This window comes from Eulemur rufifrons, chromosome 2 (assembly GCF_041146395.1).
Source record: "Eulemur rufifrons isolate Redbay chromosome 2, OSU_ERuf_1, whole genome shotgun sequence".
Taxonomy (NCBI): Eukaryota; Metazoa; Chordata; class Mammalia; order Primates; family Lemuridae; genus Eulemur; species Eulemur rufifrons.
In genome coordinates, this window is record NC_090984.1 from 114,842,792 (window position 1) to 114,862,327 (window position 19,536).

The 19,536-nt window shown below is 36.2% G+C and overlaps 1 protein-coding gene and 1 pseudogene across 3 annotated transcripts in view; both read right to left on the minus strand.

Annotated features, from left to right (window-relative positions):
* Nucleotides 1-19,536, minus strand: part of PPP4R3A (protein phosphatase 4 regulatory subunit 3A) — a 43,534-nt gene that overhangs the window by 6,817 nt on the left and 17,181 nt on the right. Inside the window, exons 4-10 of one of the 3 annotated variants that reach the window (XM_069489234.1) lie at nt 15,533-16,150; nt 9,804-9,881; nt 9,607-9,723; nt 8,734-8,850; nt 5,432-5,563; nt 5,226-5,328; nt 3,243-3,401 (exon numbers count right to left, since the gene is read on the minus strand). In XM_069489234.1, coding sequence (XP_069345335.1) covers nt 3,243-3,401; nt 5,226-5,328; nt 5,432-5,563; nt 8,734-8,850; nt 9,607-9,723; nt 9,804-9,881; nt 15,533-16,150 — 1,324 coding nt within the window. Of the gene's footprint in view, nt 1-3,242; nt 3,402-5,225; nt 5,329-5,431; nt 5,564-8,694; nt 8,851-9,606; nt 9,724-9,803; nt 9,882-15,532; nt 16,151-19,536 lie in introns of all 3 variants that reach the window. The other 2 variants (XM_069489225.1, XM_069489240.1) reach the window with 2 other exon arrangements.
* LOC138380919 (large ribosomal subunit protein eL29-like) lies at nt 17,471-18,011 on the minus strand (annotated as a pseudogene).

The following is a 19,536-nucleotide window of genomic DNA, read 5'->3' on the forward strand; positions in this document are numbered from 1 at the left end:
CGCAGGCTTTGTGGAGACTTGTGTCCTACCATAACAGGCACTCACTGTCCCCTCTGGTCTGAATGCAGTTCCCAGGTAAGTGAAGAACTTCCCGGAATTCCCCAGTCCAGGGTACGCAGATGGCATCATTACACTTCTTTGAGAGCACTTCTATCCAGAGACTGCTGATGCAGATAGAAGGCAGTTCTAGTGGTCTTTTTGGTTTGGTCCCCATTTCCATTTGCCCTCATTTATTTTTATCAACTCTGTGACACAATTTCCACTCAAACCCATCCCTGAGAAGAAACTTGCATCAAAAATATCAAACCACTGTTTGCTGGTGAATAAAAAGTTACTTTCAAAATTTTGCCAGTGAGTTCTATGAAGTCAAGTCACTCAAAGGAGAGTCACTAAAAGGAGAGGATGCTTTGGGGATAGACAAAGTTGGCATAACCACTGGATTTTTATGTACAGTGCACTCTGCTTCCACTCACATCTGCAAGCTTTTTTTTTAACATGCCAGAAACCTCTTGTACTTACTTTCAAATATCTCTTTAAAAAAATTATTCATCTTTACCTTACTCGACATGAAATCTCATGTACTAAGTCTGAGACTTTTTGCCTTCCATGTCATTACTGACAGCTGAATAAAAGCCTCTACAATAAAGCTTTCATTTCATTCCTTTTTCAAATTTCCATATGTTTAACAAAAACAAAAAAACCAAACAACATAAAAGCACAAGCTAAAGGGTTGCAATGTAAGATCCAAGAATCTTGAAAAGGCCAAGTAGACAGACTGATGAAACCGGTATCTAACCCGTAAAGACTGAATTTAGAAAAGGATTGCTGGCTTCACCTACAAAACTTGATTAGTTGTCTTTAAATATGACAAAGTATGCCAATTAAGTGGCAGCAGATATAAAAAATAAAGGTTCCTTAAATCCCCAAACTGTTTACATTTAACTGCTCATTATCATTTGTACTTACATGTGTGCACCTAAACTTAAATTTTATAAAACCCTTCCTTAAAAAATACTATACCTAATATTTTATTTCAGTGTATACTTGTCTTGGAAGAACCACAAATACCTTAAATTTCCCCAAATCTATATTTAATTTTTAGAAATCCTTCATAAAAACTCCTGCTGTAAACTACAAAGCCAGTCCTAAAGAACTTCTTCCTAATGACTGGCATCTTCTTTAAGAAGATACTCATGTTCACAACCCTGGGGAGAGAGGTACACTGAGAAGTCATTTGAGAAAGAGTTAGGTTTAACTATAGCCTGATTCAGTTAGGAATATATCAACAATAAGAAAACGTAACGGAAGATTCTGCTAGTGTACTTAGTTTCTGACAATACAAACTTTTATTTACTTGTAATGATTCTCTCCATAGTTCTCATTACATTATGAGAATTTTTTTTATAATACTGCAAGCAAAATAAAATGAGGAACTTAACTAAAGAAAAGGCCTTCCCTTTCAGCCGTATATCCTGCCACTCTTCACTGGAGTCACTGCTCCTACCTATAGCAAACCCACACATCACACTTTTTTTATACTTAACTGTATTCAACCAAGAATGAACACCACGCTCTCCAATGATGAAGATACAACTCAAATGACCTACTTTGTAAAATTTTCCTGACTTGCCTCATTAAATTGTAATAAATTATTTCCACTATGTTTCCAAACACACCTCTGTAATATAGTGATTGTGTTGTATTTTGATTTTCACATGACCTTTTCTTCCTAATGAATTCTGATTCCCTTGAAAGCTGAATCCAGGTCTTAATCATCTTCATTTTTCTAGTATATCAAGTACATATCATACTTAAATCTAACATGCCACTGATTACAACTTTATTTTTTTCTATTACTAAGGAAACAAAGTGATTATGACATGCCATAAATTTTAAGACTCACCTTGATTTCAGGGGTGACAAATGTATAAAACTGCACATTTTAGAATCAATGAAACACAGTAGGTAGTAGGTGTTTAATATATTTGTTAAAAACTCATTTATTCAGTTTTTCCATTCTGTTCCATCTGCTCACAAACTCCCTTTCCTACACTGGAACAAACCCTCTATGTTGACACAGAAGAACAATTCAAAGAGTTATGAACTCCCTTCTAAATTTGGCCTTGGTGCTCTCCCTTTTTCTGTGACAGGTGTATAAGGAAAATGAATATGCTATATCAACCTGATAGAAAGTTTAGTGAATGTAACAAACTTATTTCCAATACTGTTTTAAAGATAAAATGTTGACAGACTAAAACAGAAACATCCTTAAATTATAAAAATGTTTTATAATTTAATAAGTTTTTAATTTATAATTTTTTATAGTTTATAACTTTATAATTTAAGGACATCTAAAAAATCAATTAAGCAAAATAATTTAAAATGAAATAGATTAAAGATAGCAAAAATGGAGATATTCAAGTCTCTAATTAGTGGGTGACTATAATGTCTTAAAAAAAACAACAAAACACCCAAACTTACCTTTAAAAATCAAAAGGCAAAATCAGTTACCAGCAGACATCTCTTACTGAGCCTTGTATCCCTACACTTGGTCTGCCAACTCGCCAGTAAGAAGAGTTTAATATGGAAACTCATTACCTAAGATGTCTGGCTGCTGCATGCTCAAGAACATTCAGGATTAACCTGATTCCAACTCAGAAATATGTTTTACTACAACAAACTGGGGTCCTAAGAACACTGTGAAAGTCAATTTTTGAAAAACTTATGTACAACTAAGAACGATCTTCTTAGAAGACTATCTGTTGCTCTAAAAGAATATGTAATTTCCATAAAGGTCCACAGAGTACATATTTTAGGCTTTGTGGGTCACATATGGTCTCTGTAGCATATTTGTTTTTCTCTTTTTAAAGCCACCTTTTAAAAACAAAAAAATTTTTCAGGTTGTATAAAAATAGGCCATGGGCTGGATTTGGCCATAGCTATAATTTGCCACTCTTGCTTTAAAATAACTGAAGTAAAATGACCAAAGCTGCTGTTTTAATAATGGAATTTAACACTCTAGATACACTCTGACCCCTTTGCTGTATGTTAAGAAAGAGGAGAGTCAGGAAAATTACCCCGCTTAATGTGGCAAAACTATATAATCCATGGCAGAGCTAGTTTTAGGACTTAGGTCTCTCGACCTGTAATCAGTGTGCTCTTTTCTTCTCTGGGAGTAAGATCTAAAGATACCAATAATATGATAACATAAAGACAGTAATTTTATCAGAAGCAACACTTACATAACGCCAAGAAAGCATGCTTTGAGGCCATAAGAACTAGCACTCTCCGGAGGATATCCTTATTAATAATGTAGTTCTTTATGTGGTAGGTATGGTGCTCTACACAAAATGTTAACAATTCCAATACAAGTGCCAACAGCTGGGCAGTTTGAAAATCATCTAAAAGAAACAAAACACAATTATATTTACTGTCTAACATTCTTTTCCTTCCAAATGTAAGAACTCAAATTCTAATCAAGTAAAATCCCTTCTTCTATTTACCCAAATACTTTAAATACTTGAAGTGAATGCCTACCATGTGCCAGGAACTGTGCTTTACAATATTTATTTATTTATTTTTTGAGACAGAGTCTCTCTCTGTTGCCCAGGTTAGAGTGCAGTGTTGTCATCATAGCTCACTGCAACCTCAACTCCAGGGCTCAAGTGATCCTCCTGCCTCAGCTTCCTGAGTAGCTGGGACTACAGGTGCAGGCCACCACATCTGGCTAATTTTTCTATTTTTGTGTAGAGCCAGGCTTTTGTTAAGTTGCTGGGGTTGGATTTGAACTCCTGGCCTCAAGTGATCCTCTTGCCCTGCCCTCCCACACTGCTGGGATTACAAGCATAAGCCACCAGGTCAAGCCTCTTATTTAACTTAACCCTATGAGGAATCAGCTTCACAATATTATGAGTCTATTAGCTAATTAGACCCAAGTCAGAAAAGTTAGTCAGGCAAAGTTAGGATACACATGTGGAAGATCTGCTTTATTATACAGTTCAAGAACCCTCTATCAAGTGTCTCAACAGGCACCCACCACTGATGTACACAAAGCACAGGAGGTTCTGCCAGACACTATCTCATCTTAGGTATAATAACTCTCTCCTGGTTCCCTTGATTCCAGAGTGTTTTCTTCCCTTTTTTTAGAGACAGAGTCTGTAGTAGCAAGGCACTCACTACGTTGCCCTGGCTGGTCTCAAAATCCAGGCCTCAAGCAATCCTCCTGCCTTGGCTTCCCAAAGCAAGGAAGGGATTACAGGTGTGAGCCACCGTGCCTGGCCTCGTGTCTCCTTTGCTAAATACAATGAGTCCACACTGAATTACGATTCTTGGCTTTATTCCTCACCAGGCAGCCACCCCTGAAAGGCCCATTTTTTTCATTCCCCCCATTTAGCCTCTATAGATTATATATCACAGTCCTTCCACACAATGAATTTTCAATAAATGCTGAATGAATTGAACATGTAGGTTTGGAAAGAAGCTTTACTCGGTATGAATAAAGTAGGTAGGAAAAAGATGAATATTCACATTGACCTCACTCTACAGTCACACAAAAAAGCCAATTTAACATGTATTTTCTGTAAGTGATATGCTATAAGTTAAACACATAGTACACTCAAAAGGCATATGGCAAAATAATGTATTCATTCCTGGAGCTTCAATAAGGAATTTCCCAATGAAGACCCTAAAACTACTTCCTAAATTAAACATACACATACACAAGCTAAAGCCCTAAGAAATAAAACACAAAATTAACAAATAATCCTAACACATCCTTAATGCAAATATAACAGCTTAATATTGAGCAAAAAGCTTAGGTCTACACATCGAGGACAAATAACGTAAAATGAATTTTTTCATAATTTCTTCCTTCTATTTCACCTGTGTAGATGTAGTCCACAAATGTTGTTTCATTAAAAAAAACTGTTTAAAATTTTGGAAGCAACAATTGTCTCAAATTTGTTTCTGTTATATCTGGTTATACCACCTTTAAAGAAATTTTACCATGAAGATCTCTTTTCAAAATACATTATTAGACATCTAATAGTTCGAACTTTTAAAGACTGTTGTTTTCTTAGGGCACGTCCTGACACTCCGTCCCTAACCCCCATCCCTCCCAGTCTGCCTCCCCGACTGCCTCCTATAAAGATTGTTACTCAACACCAACTTTGAGTTTCAGAATTAAAGAACAAAGAACTCTTAACTACCAACCTGTATTATCTTACCTTTGCTAGGTTTGTCTTCTGTTGTATTTGCTAGTAAGGGAGCAGTGAGAACATGCATACAGTGCTTGTAGAAGAAACCCAGAAATTCAGTCTTTTCTGTTTTCTAAGGAATCAAAAACACCTCCATGAACTTTAACTGCACTGGTTCCTATCAGCAATAAACAATATACCAGCTATAAAAAAGAGGAAAAACGCCCATGGCTTACGTTGGCAGTGGCTAGCATGTTCTCTGGGTCAACTAAAGTTCGAAGCAGTCCCATAAGTTGGACTGCTCCTCCAAGTTCAGGATCTGTATCACAAATCATATGTTCTATAATGAGGTTGATGAGCAAAATATCCTGATGAGAAAAATACACACAATAAGGACCACTTATTACAAGAAAGAATGGAAAAAGCACAAACTAAGACATATACTACAGCATTACACATAGCTCTAGCTGTCTTGTTAACTGCAAACAAAATGAAGTGATAAACTCACTTCTTTAATAGGTCATCTGGCAGTATTTCTTTTCCTGAAGTGTGGTATAGGGACATTACACTAAATAGTACTGAAAAGATGACAAATTTCTTTTCTATTATCTTTAAGTTCCTCTGATTAAAGAAAAAAAATGAAGCTTCAGTTTGGTGCTAACAGTCTTTCAACATCTCTAATAACATAATCTACCTTCTGAAGAAAGCTAGCGGGCTTTAGGTTCATAGCTTTAACAGTAAATTTTTTTTTTATAATTTATTATAACATTGTTCTACTTTCCCTGCATTTATTTTTACAGATTCATTCTATTTATGGCAAATGAACTCTGTTCTCCATTTGTGGAAGTGATACACAGTTTCCTCTCAATAAATTCAGGAAAGTCAGTACCTGAACGTCTGAAATTGGGAAAAATAAGACTACTGTATTTAGAGAGTACACAGAATAACAAATGGACTAAATAGATTCCAAATGTCAAAAAACACAGATTGCTGGTTTTCCTGAGGCCCTATTATAACTGGTGTTCCTAGCCCAAGGAATAAATAAAAATTCAGAGGGATTCAGTGAGAAATTCCCTGCTCTTGACTATATATTAGGTCATTAAATATGAAATGTCCGATTTCAAATCAAAAGTTTAATTATATCTCAAACAAGAAGTGGTACAATTAGTCAAAGTATGTGCCTAAACTATCAACACAGTTTTGCCATCTTAACGTAGCTTGTTTATGCCAGCAGCAAAGAAGCCTGGAGAGTGTCAATGAAATTGCAAAAGGTATTTTCCACAGCTTGTTGAGAATTGAATACTTTTCCTTCCAAGAAGTGTTTCAAAGCCTGGAAGAAGGGGTAGTCAGTTGGTGCATGGTCTGGTGAATATGGTGGATGACAGAAGAGTTTCCAAGTCTAGCGTCTGTAGTTTGAGTGGCATTATTTGTGTGACATGTGGTCGAGTGCTCTCTTGCAAGAGGATTCGCCTGTCTCTATTGACCAATCTTGGCTGCTTAATCGCAAGCATCCTCATCAGTTCATCCAATTGGTTGCAGTAGACATCCGCGGTCATCAATTGACCAGGTTTCATGAAGCTAGAGGGTCCCAGCGCTGGACCCCGAAACAGACACCATTAGCTTTTTTGGATGTATATTTGGTTTTGGACTGTGTTTGGGCACTTCATCTTTATCCAACCATTGTGCTGAACACTTGTGATTGTCAAAAAGAATCCATTTTTCATCACACATGACACAACAGTGTAAAAATGGTTCATCTTTTTGTCATGACAGCAAAGAAAGGCAAGCTTCAAGACTATTTTTCTTCTGATGCTCATTTAATTCATGCAGAACCCATCTATCTATCCAGCTTCTTTACCTTGCCCATTTGTTTCAAATGGTCCAATATTGTTGGAATAGTAACGTCAAACCTTGCTGCTAATTCACACGTAGGTTGAGATGGATTCACTTCCACTATAGCTTTCAGCTCATCATTATCCACCTTTGTCTCAGGTCACCCATGTGGCTCATTTTCAAGATTAAAATCACTAGAATGGAACTTCTCAAACCATCAACATACTGTGCGTCTATTAGCCACATCTTTCCCAAACACTTTGTTGGTATTTCAAGCTGTCTATGCAGCACTGGTTCCACGACAGAACTAATATTTGAAAATAACACAAATTTTTGATTTATTTATGGTTTCACAAAAATTGCTCTAAAAAAAATCTGAAAGATAATCACAAGCCAAACCATGCATTTGAAAGGATGAAGATGTACCTTCACAATAAAAATAAAAGTGCCAAAGTGAAATGTCAGCGATATCAACTGTCAAAAACAATCGGACATTTCATACTTAATAACCTAACATTATGCAATGGTACAATGGACAAGGACAGAGAAAATGCAGACGGTGTATGGAGATGATCCAGAGTGGGAATCAAGAGCCGTACTGCATGTGGATAAAGTATTTTGAGGTGTATCAATGTATGTTCCACTAGTGGGTTGTCAAAGCCAACAAGAGTAGCCTTTATTTTCAATAATACAGATATTTTTGTTTTCAAGACAGGGTGATTTTATAAAAGAAAAGCATGACATAACATTCAATAGTCCAAACTGGTATTTTTCTGCACCTACCCTGGCACTATAATTTAAAAAGAAAAACTTAAATATTCTACTTCATTTTGTCACCAGAACAGGTTAATTAGGATCTTTTCAAAAAGTAACAAAGTCTATTTTCTCATTTTGTAAAAATACCATAGGCTAGAATTCCACATAGATTTTTTTCTAAGTGGATTTCTTTTTTCCCCCTTCTCCCTTAAGGAGTTTAGAGCAAATATCTTACTCTATTCTTAACTAAAAAGTTACTTCCAAACATGAAAAATAAGAATCATTCAATTATCCAAAGATAAAGCAGAAGAGCACACACATTTAGGGCTCCCCACACATGACCTGGAAGTGCCCTTCACATTTACCAGCATATAATTTCTCAATTACTTGAGAACTGATATATCTATTATAATATCTCATAGACACCAGAGTGTGAGAGTATATATAGTGTGAACAAGACAACAGTCTGTTCTCCACGGTCAGGGAGTAAAGAAATAGTACTCTAAACACTTTCCAAGGGACTATGTTTCATTTCTTCATTTTTGATGATTTTGAGAACATACTCCTAGTAAAGTCAATGCTTTCCTAGGGAAATTACTCATAATTGCATAGATAGAAGAACGACTGACTAAATGATTTAAATAAGACAACACAGCAAATTAACTTCAGAATTAATAAGAACTCGATGTCAAAAATTTTAAAGGAAAGTTAAATTGACCATTAACAAATAATTGCTATAAAACAATAAATTTATAAACAGAGACAGGAGCCAATTTAGGGTAAGAATAAGCCATTTGATATTATGGCTACATTTTTCCCATAGCCACAATTTAAATCTTAAAAATAAATAATAAAAACAGTTATAGCTTCCTATGTATAAATACTTACTATTAGTGCAAATAATATTTACCTTGCTGGTTATTTTTTGCTCTGTTAACTTCTTACTTACATCATCATTCTGTTGTGCCTCCTGCATGACAAACTCTCGCACCATGGATGGATTATATTCAACCAAGTATGAGAATATATCAGTAGCAGCACTTCGCACCTGTGTATCATCCATGCCCTGTAGATAAAAAGCACTTATTTCTGCTCTAATTATAAAAATATGGAACTTATAGCTATGTAAAAATCCAAACCAAATTATAAGAAAACATTGCAATGTAAAAGAAAGGTCAAATAAATTCCATTGCATGTAAAACTTATTCAGCGGGTAAAATTATACTTTCAAAATCATTTAGTCCTGTTTGCCTTAAAAAAAATTTTTTTTGAGACAGGGCCTTGCTCTATTGTCCAGGCTGGAGTGCAGTGGTGGCGCAATCATAGCTCACTGCAGCCTCCAACTCCTAGGCCCAAGTGACCCTGCTGCTTCAGCTTCCTGAGTAGCTGGGACTACAGGTATACACCACCATGCCCGGCTAATATTTTTAAATTTGAAGAGAACGTTTTTTATTTTGTGTAGAGACAGGGTCTTGTTATGTTGCTGGTCTCTAACTCTTTGCCTCGAGTGATCCTCCCGCTTTGGCCACCCAAAGTGCTGGGATCACAGGCATGAGCCACCGCACCTAGCCGGCCTTTCTATTTTAACACTTCATCTAATAATGCTGCAAAAAATTAAGAATTATTAAAAATATGGAAAATTCCTCTGACTGATCATTCTTTTAATACTGTATGAAAACTAATACTGGAATTTCACAGCTTCTTTAACTTAACGTAATACATAACTAAATATTGGCTATAATCTACTATGTGCATGTTACATAAAAATATAATTTTTATGGTTTAAAAAACAGCAATTAAAAATGAGGAGAAACAAACTTACAAGGATGACTTCTAAAGCTGGTAATATGCCCATGTTTGACAAAGTCTTGAAAAAAGCATCTCTGTTTTGAGGTTGTAGCGTTTGGGAAAATGCACAGAATTCTTTTAAAAAGTTAACCTGAAATTAGGAAAAAAGATAAGTAAAATATAAAGTTTGTCATTTTATTTTCATGCCTTTCCTTACATCTAATTTCTTACCAATTCCTGTCTTTTTTCTTCATCTGTTGCTTCATCTGTTAGTTGTGCAAACAAATCTGTCAGAAATTTTTCATCTTCCTATGAAATAAAGAAAAGTTTTAATTATGTTAACGGTAAGCACATATTCAAATATCATTTCAGGATGCTATAATATAAATAACTGGAAAAAGACAAGATGGCACTAGCAATGCTGTTCTTTAAAAGAGAAGGAAAAACCAAACTATTAATAAAAATTTTGGCAAGGCTCTATTTCCTAAGCCTTTTTTTTTTTTTTTTTTGAGACAGGGCTGCTCTGTTGCTCATGCTAGAGTGCAGTGCTATGATCATAGCTCACTGTAACCTCTAACTGCTAGGCTTAAGCAAGCTTCCTGTCTCACCCACTCACATAGCTAGGACTACAGGCATGCACTGCCACACCTGGTTGATTCTTTTTGTTTGTTTCATTTTGTTGTAGAGATGGTAGTGGTAGCCTATGTTGCCCAGGCTGGTCTCCAACTCCTGGCCTCAAGCAATCCTGCCTTGGACTCCCAAAGTGCTAGGATTACAGGGGTGAGCCACCATACCTGGACCTATTTAAAGGCCACATAGTAAACATTTTAGGCTTTGTGGGCCCATATGGTCTCTTCTACAACTATTAAACTCTACTCTTACAGTATGAAAGCAAAGACAGTATGTAAATGAATGAGTATGGCTGTGGTCCAATAAAACTTTATTTACAAAAATTGGCATGGGCCAGTTTGCTGCTCTCTCATGTTTATAGGGTTTTATAACCTTAACTTTTTTGGAAACAGGGCGAGAATGCAGTGGCACAATCATAGCTCACTGCAACCTTGAACTCCTGGGCTCAAGCAATTCTCCTGGCTCAGCCTCCCAAATAGCTGGGACTACAGGTGCATGCCATCATGCCTGGCTAATTTTTAAAATTTTTTGTAGAGACAGGGTTTCGCTACATTGGTCAGTTGGTCTCAAACTGCTGGCCTCAAGTGAGCTTCCCACCTCACCCTCCCAAAATGCTTAGGATTACAGGCATAAGCAACTGTGTTTAGCTAACCTGAAGTTTAAAAAATACTTTTTGACTGCTCTAATAGACTTCTAGATTTGATAAACAAATTCAGCAGTCTCAAGTTATAAAAATCAACATACAAAAATAAATAGCATTTCTACACACCAGCAAAAACCAAGCTGATAATCAAATCAAGAACTCAATCCCATTTATAATAACTGCAAAACAAACAAAAAACCCTATGAGTGAATTTTACCAAGGAGGTAAAAGATCGCTATAAGGAGAACTATAAATCACTTATGAAAGAAATCACAGATGACATAAACAAGTGAAAAATTACCCCATGCTCAAGGATCAGAAGAATCAATTATTGTTAAAATGACCATACTGTCCAAAGCAATCTACAGATTCAATGCAACTCCTATCAAAATACCAATATCATTTTTCACAGGATTAGAAAAAACAATTCTAAGATTCATATGGAATCAAAAAAGAGTCCAAATAGCCACAGCAATCCTAAGCAAAAGGAACAAAACGGGTGGCGTCACATTGTCTGACTTCAAATTATACTACCAAGGACAGAGTAACCCAAAACAGCATGGTACTAGTATAAAAATATACACATAGATCAATGGAACAGAATAGAGAACCCAGAAATAAAGCCACATACTGATAGGCAGCTGAACTTTGACAAATAAGAAAATACACTGGGGAAAGGACACTCTTCAATAAATGGTGCTGGGAAACTTGGATAGCCATATGCAGAAGAATGAAACTGGGTCCCTATCCCTCACCTTATACAAAAATTAACTCAAGATGGATTAAAGTCTTAAACAAAAATCCTACAAGAAAACCTAGGGAAAACTTTTCTGGACGTTGGCCTAGGCAAAGAATTTATGACTAAGACCCCAAAAGCAAATTCAATAAAAACAAAAATAGACAAATGGGACTTAAACTAAAAAAAGCTTGTGCACAGCAAAAGAAATAAAACAGTAAATACACAACCTTACAGAATGGGAGAAAATATTCCCAAACTGTGTCCAACAAAGGACTAATATCCAGAATCTATGAGGAACTCAAACGACTCAGCAAGAAAAAAGCCAAACAACCTTAAAAAGTGGGCAAATGACATGACCATTTTTCAAAAGAAGATATTCAAACATACAAAAATATAGCCAAACATACAAAAATATACTCAACATCACTAATCATCAAGGAAATACAAATTAAACCCACAATGAGATACCAGCTCACTCTAATCAGAATGGCCACTATTAAAAAGTCAAAAAACAATAGATGTTCGCATGGATGCTGTGAAAAGGAAACACTTAACATTTATACTGTTCATGGCAATGTAAATTAGTACAACCTCTATGGAGCTCAGTATGAAGATTTCTCAAACAACTAAAAGGAGATCTACCATTAGATCCTGCCAATCCCACTACTGGGTATGTACCCAGAGGAAAATCAATCATATCCAAAAGATACCTACTCATATGTTTATCACAGCATTATTCAATACTGCAAAGAAAGATATGGAATCAACCTAAGTGCCCATCAAACATGAGTGGATTAAAAAATGTGGTATACATACATCATGGAGCAATGCTCAGCAGTAAGAGAGAATTAAATAATGTCTTGCAGAAACTGGATTGAACTAGAGGCCATTATCCTAACTGATGTAACTCAGGAACAGAAAAACAAATGTTCCATGTTCTCACTTATAAGTGGGAACTAAACTATGGCTACCCAAGGGCATACAGAGTGGTATAATGGACAGTGGAGATTCACAAGCAGAGGAGGGAAGGAGGAATGAGGGATGAAAAATTACCTATGGGGTACAACGTGTACTATTCAGGTGATGATGCACCAAAAGCCCAAACTCCACCACTATATAATACATACATGTAATGGAATTCAACTTGTACCCCCTAAATCTATTGAAATAAAGAAATTTTAAAAAATCTTTTATTTAAAGATATCCATATATATATATATATATATATATATACACACACACACACAATAGTTTAATATACATTAAATTATTTTTAAAGGGATTCAAGGGATATCCTCATAGTATTTTTACCTAGGTGAGTAAATCAGAGAAGTACAGCAATTGAAAAGAACCTCAGATGTTACTTTATCTGACCTCATTTTATAATCGAGATTCAGATAAAAAAATTTATTGAAGCCCAATCAATCTGCAGGTAGCAGAGCCTTCCTGATTCCTGTCTCATTTTTCTCATTCCTATTTTTTCATCAAAACTTTGTTTTATAGTAATTACATACTACCTGAGCTAGAAGTAGATTCAACACTACTGCATCCCTACACATGCCTAAGTCAAAGTACACATGCACACTCACAAACACACCCCGGTATACACAAGTGTGTATGCAACCTCCTACTAGATTATAAAATCCATAACCACTGTTGTGGGTGCCCAGGAAACATTTTCCCTGTGATACTAAATTAGTTTAGTTATTCTCACCTTTATTTTTTCTTACATATAAGAATAACATTGTTATTCTCCTTACATATGATTTTGATCATATGTTTGTTACCAAATGACATCCAATTTCATGATACATCTAAGATATAATATATTCCACCAACTAGAATTCAAATGGTTAAAAAAGAGATTCTCTGAACTGTTGCAGTTGGGGGTACAGAAGTAGAGAGACTAAGAATGTTTAATGGTATTACAGAGGAAGCAGTCAATAGTAAGGGGATGCTGTGATATTGTGTGTGTGTATGTGTCTGTCTTCAAAAGATGGCTAGGAACCTGCTTTAAATTGTACCTCAATCACTCCTTGCCAAAGCATTTGTAAAATGCTCCTGCCTTCACAGAAGTACTTTAGATAGAAGTGCCCAGCATCGAGAGAAACACATTAACTACAGCATTGGCAGCCAGCATTTTACAGAGCATATTGTAGAGAAGCAAAGATTTAACAACTTGAACTCATTCATACTTAATGAGTAAAGCTGGCATTTTACATGTATGAGGACCAAGAAAACATAGAAGTGACAAATCTCTATGTAACAAAAATAGAACCATATGGAGCTAAAGAAAAGGATTAGAACTCTGGACTACACAAGAAAACTAGGAATCAAAATTGGACTAGAACAAAGGCTACTAGTTAGCAAAAACTAGTTCCTTATCAAAGAACAAATAGAAATTGGTACCAGAACCCTACGATTTCCTCCATAATTAATCACAATATACTATATAGAGGATTATTATTGTACTTACCAGACAGTATCGCCTATCTTATTTATTTACATGTCTGTCTTAAATGAATGGAAAACATGTCAAATTAGTCAATATGTTCTGGAATTATTATTAGCTCTAGGAAAGTAGTTACAGGTAAAATTTATTTTTCTACTTTAATTTAAAAGGTGACAAAGGCAAGGACACTGGAAATACAGACATTTTCTAAAAAGGAACAGGAATGAAGACTAAACATACTGATTTATTTGTAACACATGCTACCAACCAGTACTTACTGACATTTATTGGCCTTTATTCTATATTTAACAAATATAGGTTTTAAGTAAGTGTTTTACTTGTATACCTGAGGTAAAAGTCTGATAATATCTTCCAAGCTGTATCACAATTATCTGTTATTCTTACAGTATTATGGGCACCAAAGAAACAAAAAAAGCCTGGGGGGGTATGCAAATAAATCCTTCTTGGCACCATGTAAACTTCTGTTTCAGTCAGAATAGATTAATTCACACACCGTGGGATGACAGAGTGAGTGCTCTAACTTTGGGGGCGTTACAACAAATGCAAATTGGCCAGCTCTCAGAGACTTAGATTCTGTATTTTGTGCAGAACCAGGATATTGCACTCTGGTCAACTGTGATGCAGGCATCCTAAAATACAGACCCGAGAGACTGAGCATACTAAAAAAAAATAATTTTTAATAAGCAATTATCAATAGATACTTTAAAAAATTTTCACAAGTCCTGCATTATGTTAAATACTTTACATGCATGATTTCACTTAATCTTCAGACAACTTTACAGGGTAGGCAGTAATATCACCACCCCTCATATGGGGAAACTGAAGCTTTAAGAAATTAGGAAGGCTGCCCAAGTCACATAGCTTTGAGAGCTATTAAGTGACAGATGGAGCTGAAACTCAAACTCACTTGAACTCCCCCACACTCTCACCCATTACAAAAACGTGCCTTTTCGTAGGGATACGTGCAGTTAGAATTTGCCTCCTCTGCTATATTCTCTTCACCTTAAAAATGGGCCTTTACTATGCCATTACCTGGGATTTTCATAAATTCTATATTTAATAGAAATTGGTACCAGGACATATTAAATATAGACATTTCTCTTGGCATCCTTTTCTCCTTCCTTTTCCAATCTGTTCTATTGTATGCATAATTCATAGATTAATAACCCTAAAATTCAACATTCAATCATTTCATTAAAATCACCCCCTTATAATTTCAAGCTAAATTTCTTTAACACACTTAACCTGCCTACCCCAAACACAACAACCTTTTGGTCCAATAGTATTTATTGTATAGTATAATCTCTTACAGTATAACCAAAATACTGAATTTTAGATTTTAACAAAATCAAAACTCAATTTAGGTATTTACAAAGAAGAGAAAATTATTTTTGCTGAGGGCAATTAACAGTTTAAATGGTATCAATCAAGTAGGGTATCTTTTGAAGTAGCAAAAAAGGAATGATCTAACTCACCTGTAACATACCAACAATTTCTACCTTATTGAAAAAGATAAAGGAGTGAAGTGTTGATAACATGTTTTCTTCAAAGACTGAAGGGGTAGGTAGAACCATATCTTGTATATACTGAACTCTGTATGTTTGATGAATTTTTTGTTTCAGCTCAGGATCTGATATGGGAATCACTTCTTTAAACTTGGCTGTTTTTGTTAGAAATTCCCTGTGTTTTCGTGGTTGAGACAAAGCAGGATCATATTCTAAACATCCAATGACGTCCATTATACATTCCTCAGAGAACATAACTTCAAAAAGAGCAGTTCGATTCAAGAGGAAGATGCCTTTGATAATTTCATACAAGTGGTGCAGTCCTTCAATATTTTCCAAATCCTCACACACATGAAAAAGCTCTAAGAGCTTTTTAATATAACCCTCATTTTCCAGTGCCAGTGCAAGTTTTTCACGACGAAGGGGGGAAGGTAAAGATGATGCCACAAGTTCTGCAATTTCCTCGAGGCGACTTAATTCACAAGATGGCAATTCTAAACCTGGCGATGACATATCATCAAAGCGTTCCTCTTCAGATTCATCCACAAGATCCTGAGTGATGTCCACTGAAGGGTCCTTCCCTTGAACCTATGAAAAATAATTTGTAATAGCTGACAAAATGTAAACCAGCAAACTTAAATGATATTCTAAGATGAATACAAGATAGTACAAGCAAATTATAATGATAATTTCCAAGTTTAAGAATCTTTTTCAAACTTGACAAAAACTGTCTACTTTTTAAAGCTATATTTCTCCAAATAACATAACACTTCCAATTTTAAGGAAGTTAGTTCCAAGTTCAAAGATGGAATGAGCTTCCTCATAATGTACAAGGTTTGCTGGGAAAAGCAACTTTCTAAGACAGGCTAAAATGACACTGTGATGAAAGAGTCCCCTGCAGACCTACAGCACAGAAGCAGTCTTAGGACTGTGCTACAGGACAGCTTGTGCTACGGACGGTGCTATAGGACAGCCACCACCAAGCTCTTCAATATTAAACTTTAAAAGAGGTTCAAATAAATATCAAATATCCTAATGCTGTTATCATAGAAAATATATTATTATAAGCAATAAAAATATTTAATGTCAACTGATTCTAGAGACCAATGGCCAAAGAGCATGAACAGACCAGCTTTGGACCAATTTGCTATAAATGCTGGATGTTAGCCAAAAAATATGATTTAGAAAAACTAAGTAGATTATAAGTGCACCTACACAAAAATGAAGCCATATATAAAGTGCAACCTACATGTAGTAGAGCTATGCCCCAGGAATATTTTCTGAAAGTTAAGAAACCAAACCATGGAAAACCTTTCTTTTCTATACACCCAAACCTATAGTCTTCATGATCCCCCATATGCCCTAAAATCTGTCATAAAGCCCAACTTTCTATCATTATAGGGGCTCTAATTATAAAAGTAAACATTTAAAAAAACAAAAAAACAAAAGGTCAGGATAGATTTTGAAAAGAAACAAGTGTTGCTATCTTGGCCCTAAAATTCAGGACACTGAAAAATTAGGCCTACATGAAATAACCAAGAAGCTGAAACTGCTTATCATAATGAAGAGATACTATTGATGGATACTAAAAGGGAAGATGGCCTGGAATATGTCTTGAAATATGTTGCAAGGTGTATTTACACAGCACTACTAAAAGGAGGCAAGGCACATTCACAGCTTGTACCTGGCAGGGTCTCAACTTGGCTCTAGATTTGTTAATTATGTAAGTTCTCCTTATAGCTTTAAGTCCCTAATACCCAGACTATGACTTTACCTACAAAAAAAATGGTAAGATTTTTTTTTTTTTTTTTTAACAGATCCTGCCTCAGATTTATTCATACAAATAGTACAGGAGGACCCCAGCCCCATGCAGACAGCAGCCCAGGGGTCACACCAGACCTTCTGTCCTCATGTTGGCAGACAGAGGCCTCTACTCTGGAGCCTTTGCAGAGGCCTGGCACCTTTGGGAGCCTGAGCTGGAGCTGGAACTGAAGTTGGTGCTGCAGCCAAAGCCGCAGATTGGACCTTGGACTGAGCCTTAGACTGGGCCTTGGTTTGATCCTTGGCCTTTGGCCGGCAGAGCCTGAGACCCTTGGCAATGCACGCACGAGCACGCTTCCCAAGCTAAGGGTGGGCAATGTAGGCAAGTCGACTGAGCTTGCGGCTCATGCCCTTTGGGATCTTAGCCTTAACCTCCTTGGGCTTTACGAGGGCCTTGATAGCTTCAGCACATGCACTCATGGCCTTGGCGTTGTTGGCCTGCATCTTCTTCAGGCCCTTCTTGTTGTGCTTCTTGGCAAAGTGCATGTTCCTCAGGAACTTGGGGTCACCCCCTTAAGAAATTCATATTTTTGTGATCGGGGTTTCTTGATGCCATTTCTGTGCCACTTTCGGGACTGGTTGTGTGTGGTGTGGTTCTTGGACTTGGCCATGTCTACACCGTAACCCGCGGCTCACTGGTAAGATTTTGATTAGTAAATCAAAAGAAAAGGGATGAGAGCCTTATTGTAACGAGAATGCCATCTTCTTCAGTTCAGACATAATAACTGCTATCAAGGAGGGTACTAGAAAAATAGGGGAGAGTTTTAGCTGTTTCTAGATCAGAAAAAGGTAAATAGGATTCAAGAAACGGAGATCTCAGAGATCAAAATGTAATGACTTCCCTGGAATGGAATCAAGAAACATAGAACCACAAAAAGAGTGATTGAGAAATGACCCCTCAAATATTAATATAAACTTCATAAAAGTTGAAGGTGAATACCAGGAAAGAATGACATAAAACAGCCAGTGACTCCTAGGTAAGAGAAAGTACACAGGCTCTATTACCCGTGCCTCAAGGGAAGATGACTAAAAAATTTATGGCCTTAAAGACCAAGGAAAAGTAAAGATCAGACAATATTAAAGGAGAGATGGGCATAACAGTTACAGAATGAGTCCAGGTTTGAGTGAAACATTGGCCTAAGAGAAGACTATATCCAGGGTGGGACCGTTCAACTCAGAAAGATGAAGAACAAGATTTGTCTGAATAATGGATGCCTTTAGCATAGCCTGAATGTATTAATGTCATCTCTCTTTCTGTGGGAGAACTCTACAAGATAAAAACCTAGAAAAATATACTAAAAAAACTGTAGGACAGAAAGGAAAGAAAAAGTAAAAAGAAAGATGGCATTCAGATGTAAATGTTAAGTTTTTTATGTTTTAAGAGAAGGAAAGGAACAGATTAACAGGCAAGCTCGTTTTATGAAAAACACAGCTCAGTAGAATATATGGCAGAAATAAATTCTGTAAGTTAAGGAAAATTGTTACCTCAAGGACACTGTAGCTTCTATTAAGGCTTTAGTGTGCATTATCAAAACCAGACGCTGACAAACTATAGCCAAATTTGGCCCCCCCACCTGTCTTTGTTAATAAGTTTTACTAGAAGACAGCCACACCCACTCATTTATGTGTTGTCTATGGCTACTTTCAAACTAGAACAGCAGGGTTGAATAGCTCTGAGACTGTATGGCCCCAAAAATCTTAAATGTTTACTATTTTGCCCTTCACAGAAAGTGTGACCTAGAGAGCTTCTTAAAACATAATTAATTACTAGACCCTACCCAGAGTTTCTGATCCAGTAGGTTTAGTGTGGGGGTTGGGGTGTCTCAGAATTTGCATTTCTATCAGTTCCCACGTCATGCTCATGATGCTGGTTTGAGGACCACATTTTAAGAACCAATGAATTAAAAAATCAGCAGAAGATTATTGTTCAGCTAAAATAAATGTGGAGATGGAGAAATCTTCCCAGAAAAAATTGGCCTAAACTAAGTCCACAACAAGATTCAATAGCTTTAGCCACTACAGCACATTAAAAAATGCACATTTACAAGACTGTGGAGATTATGTCACTAGAATAAGGTACCAGAGTCACTACAGAAACTCCAGAATAAATAAAGAACATTCAAGCTTGGAAGCAAGGTGAAGTTGGATAGTCA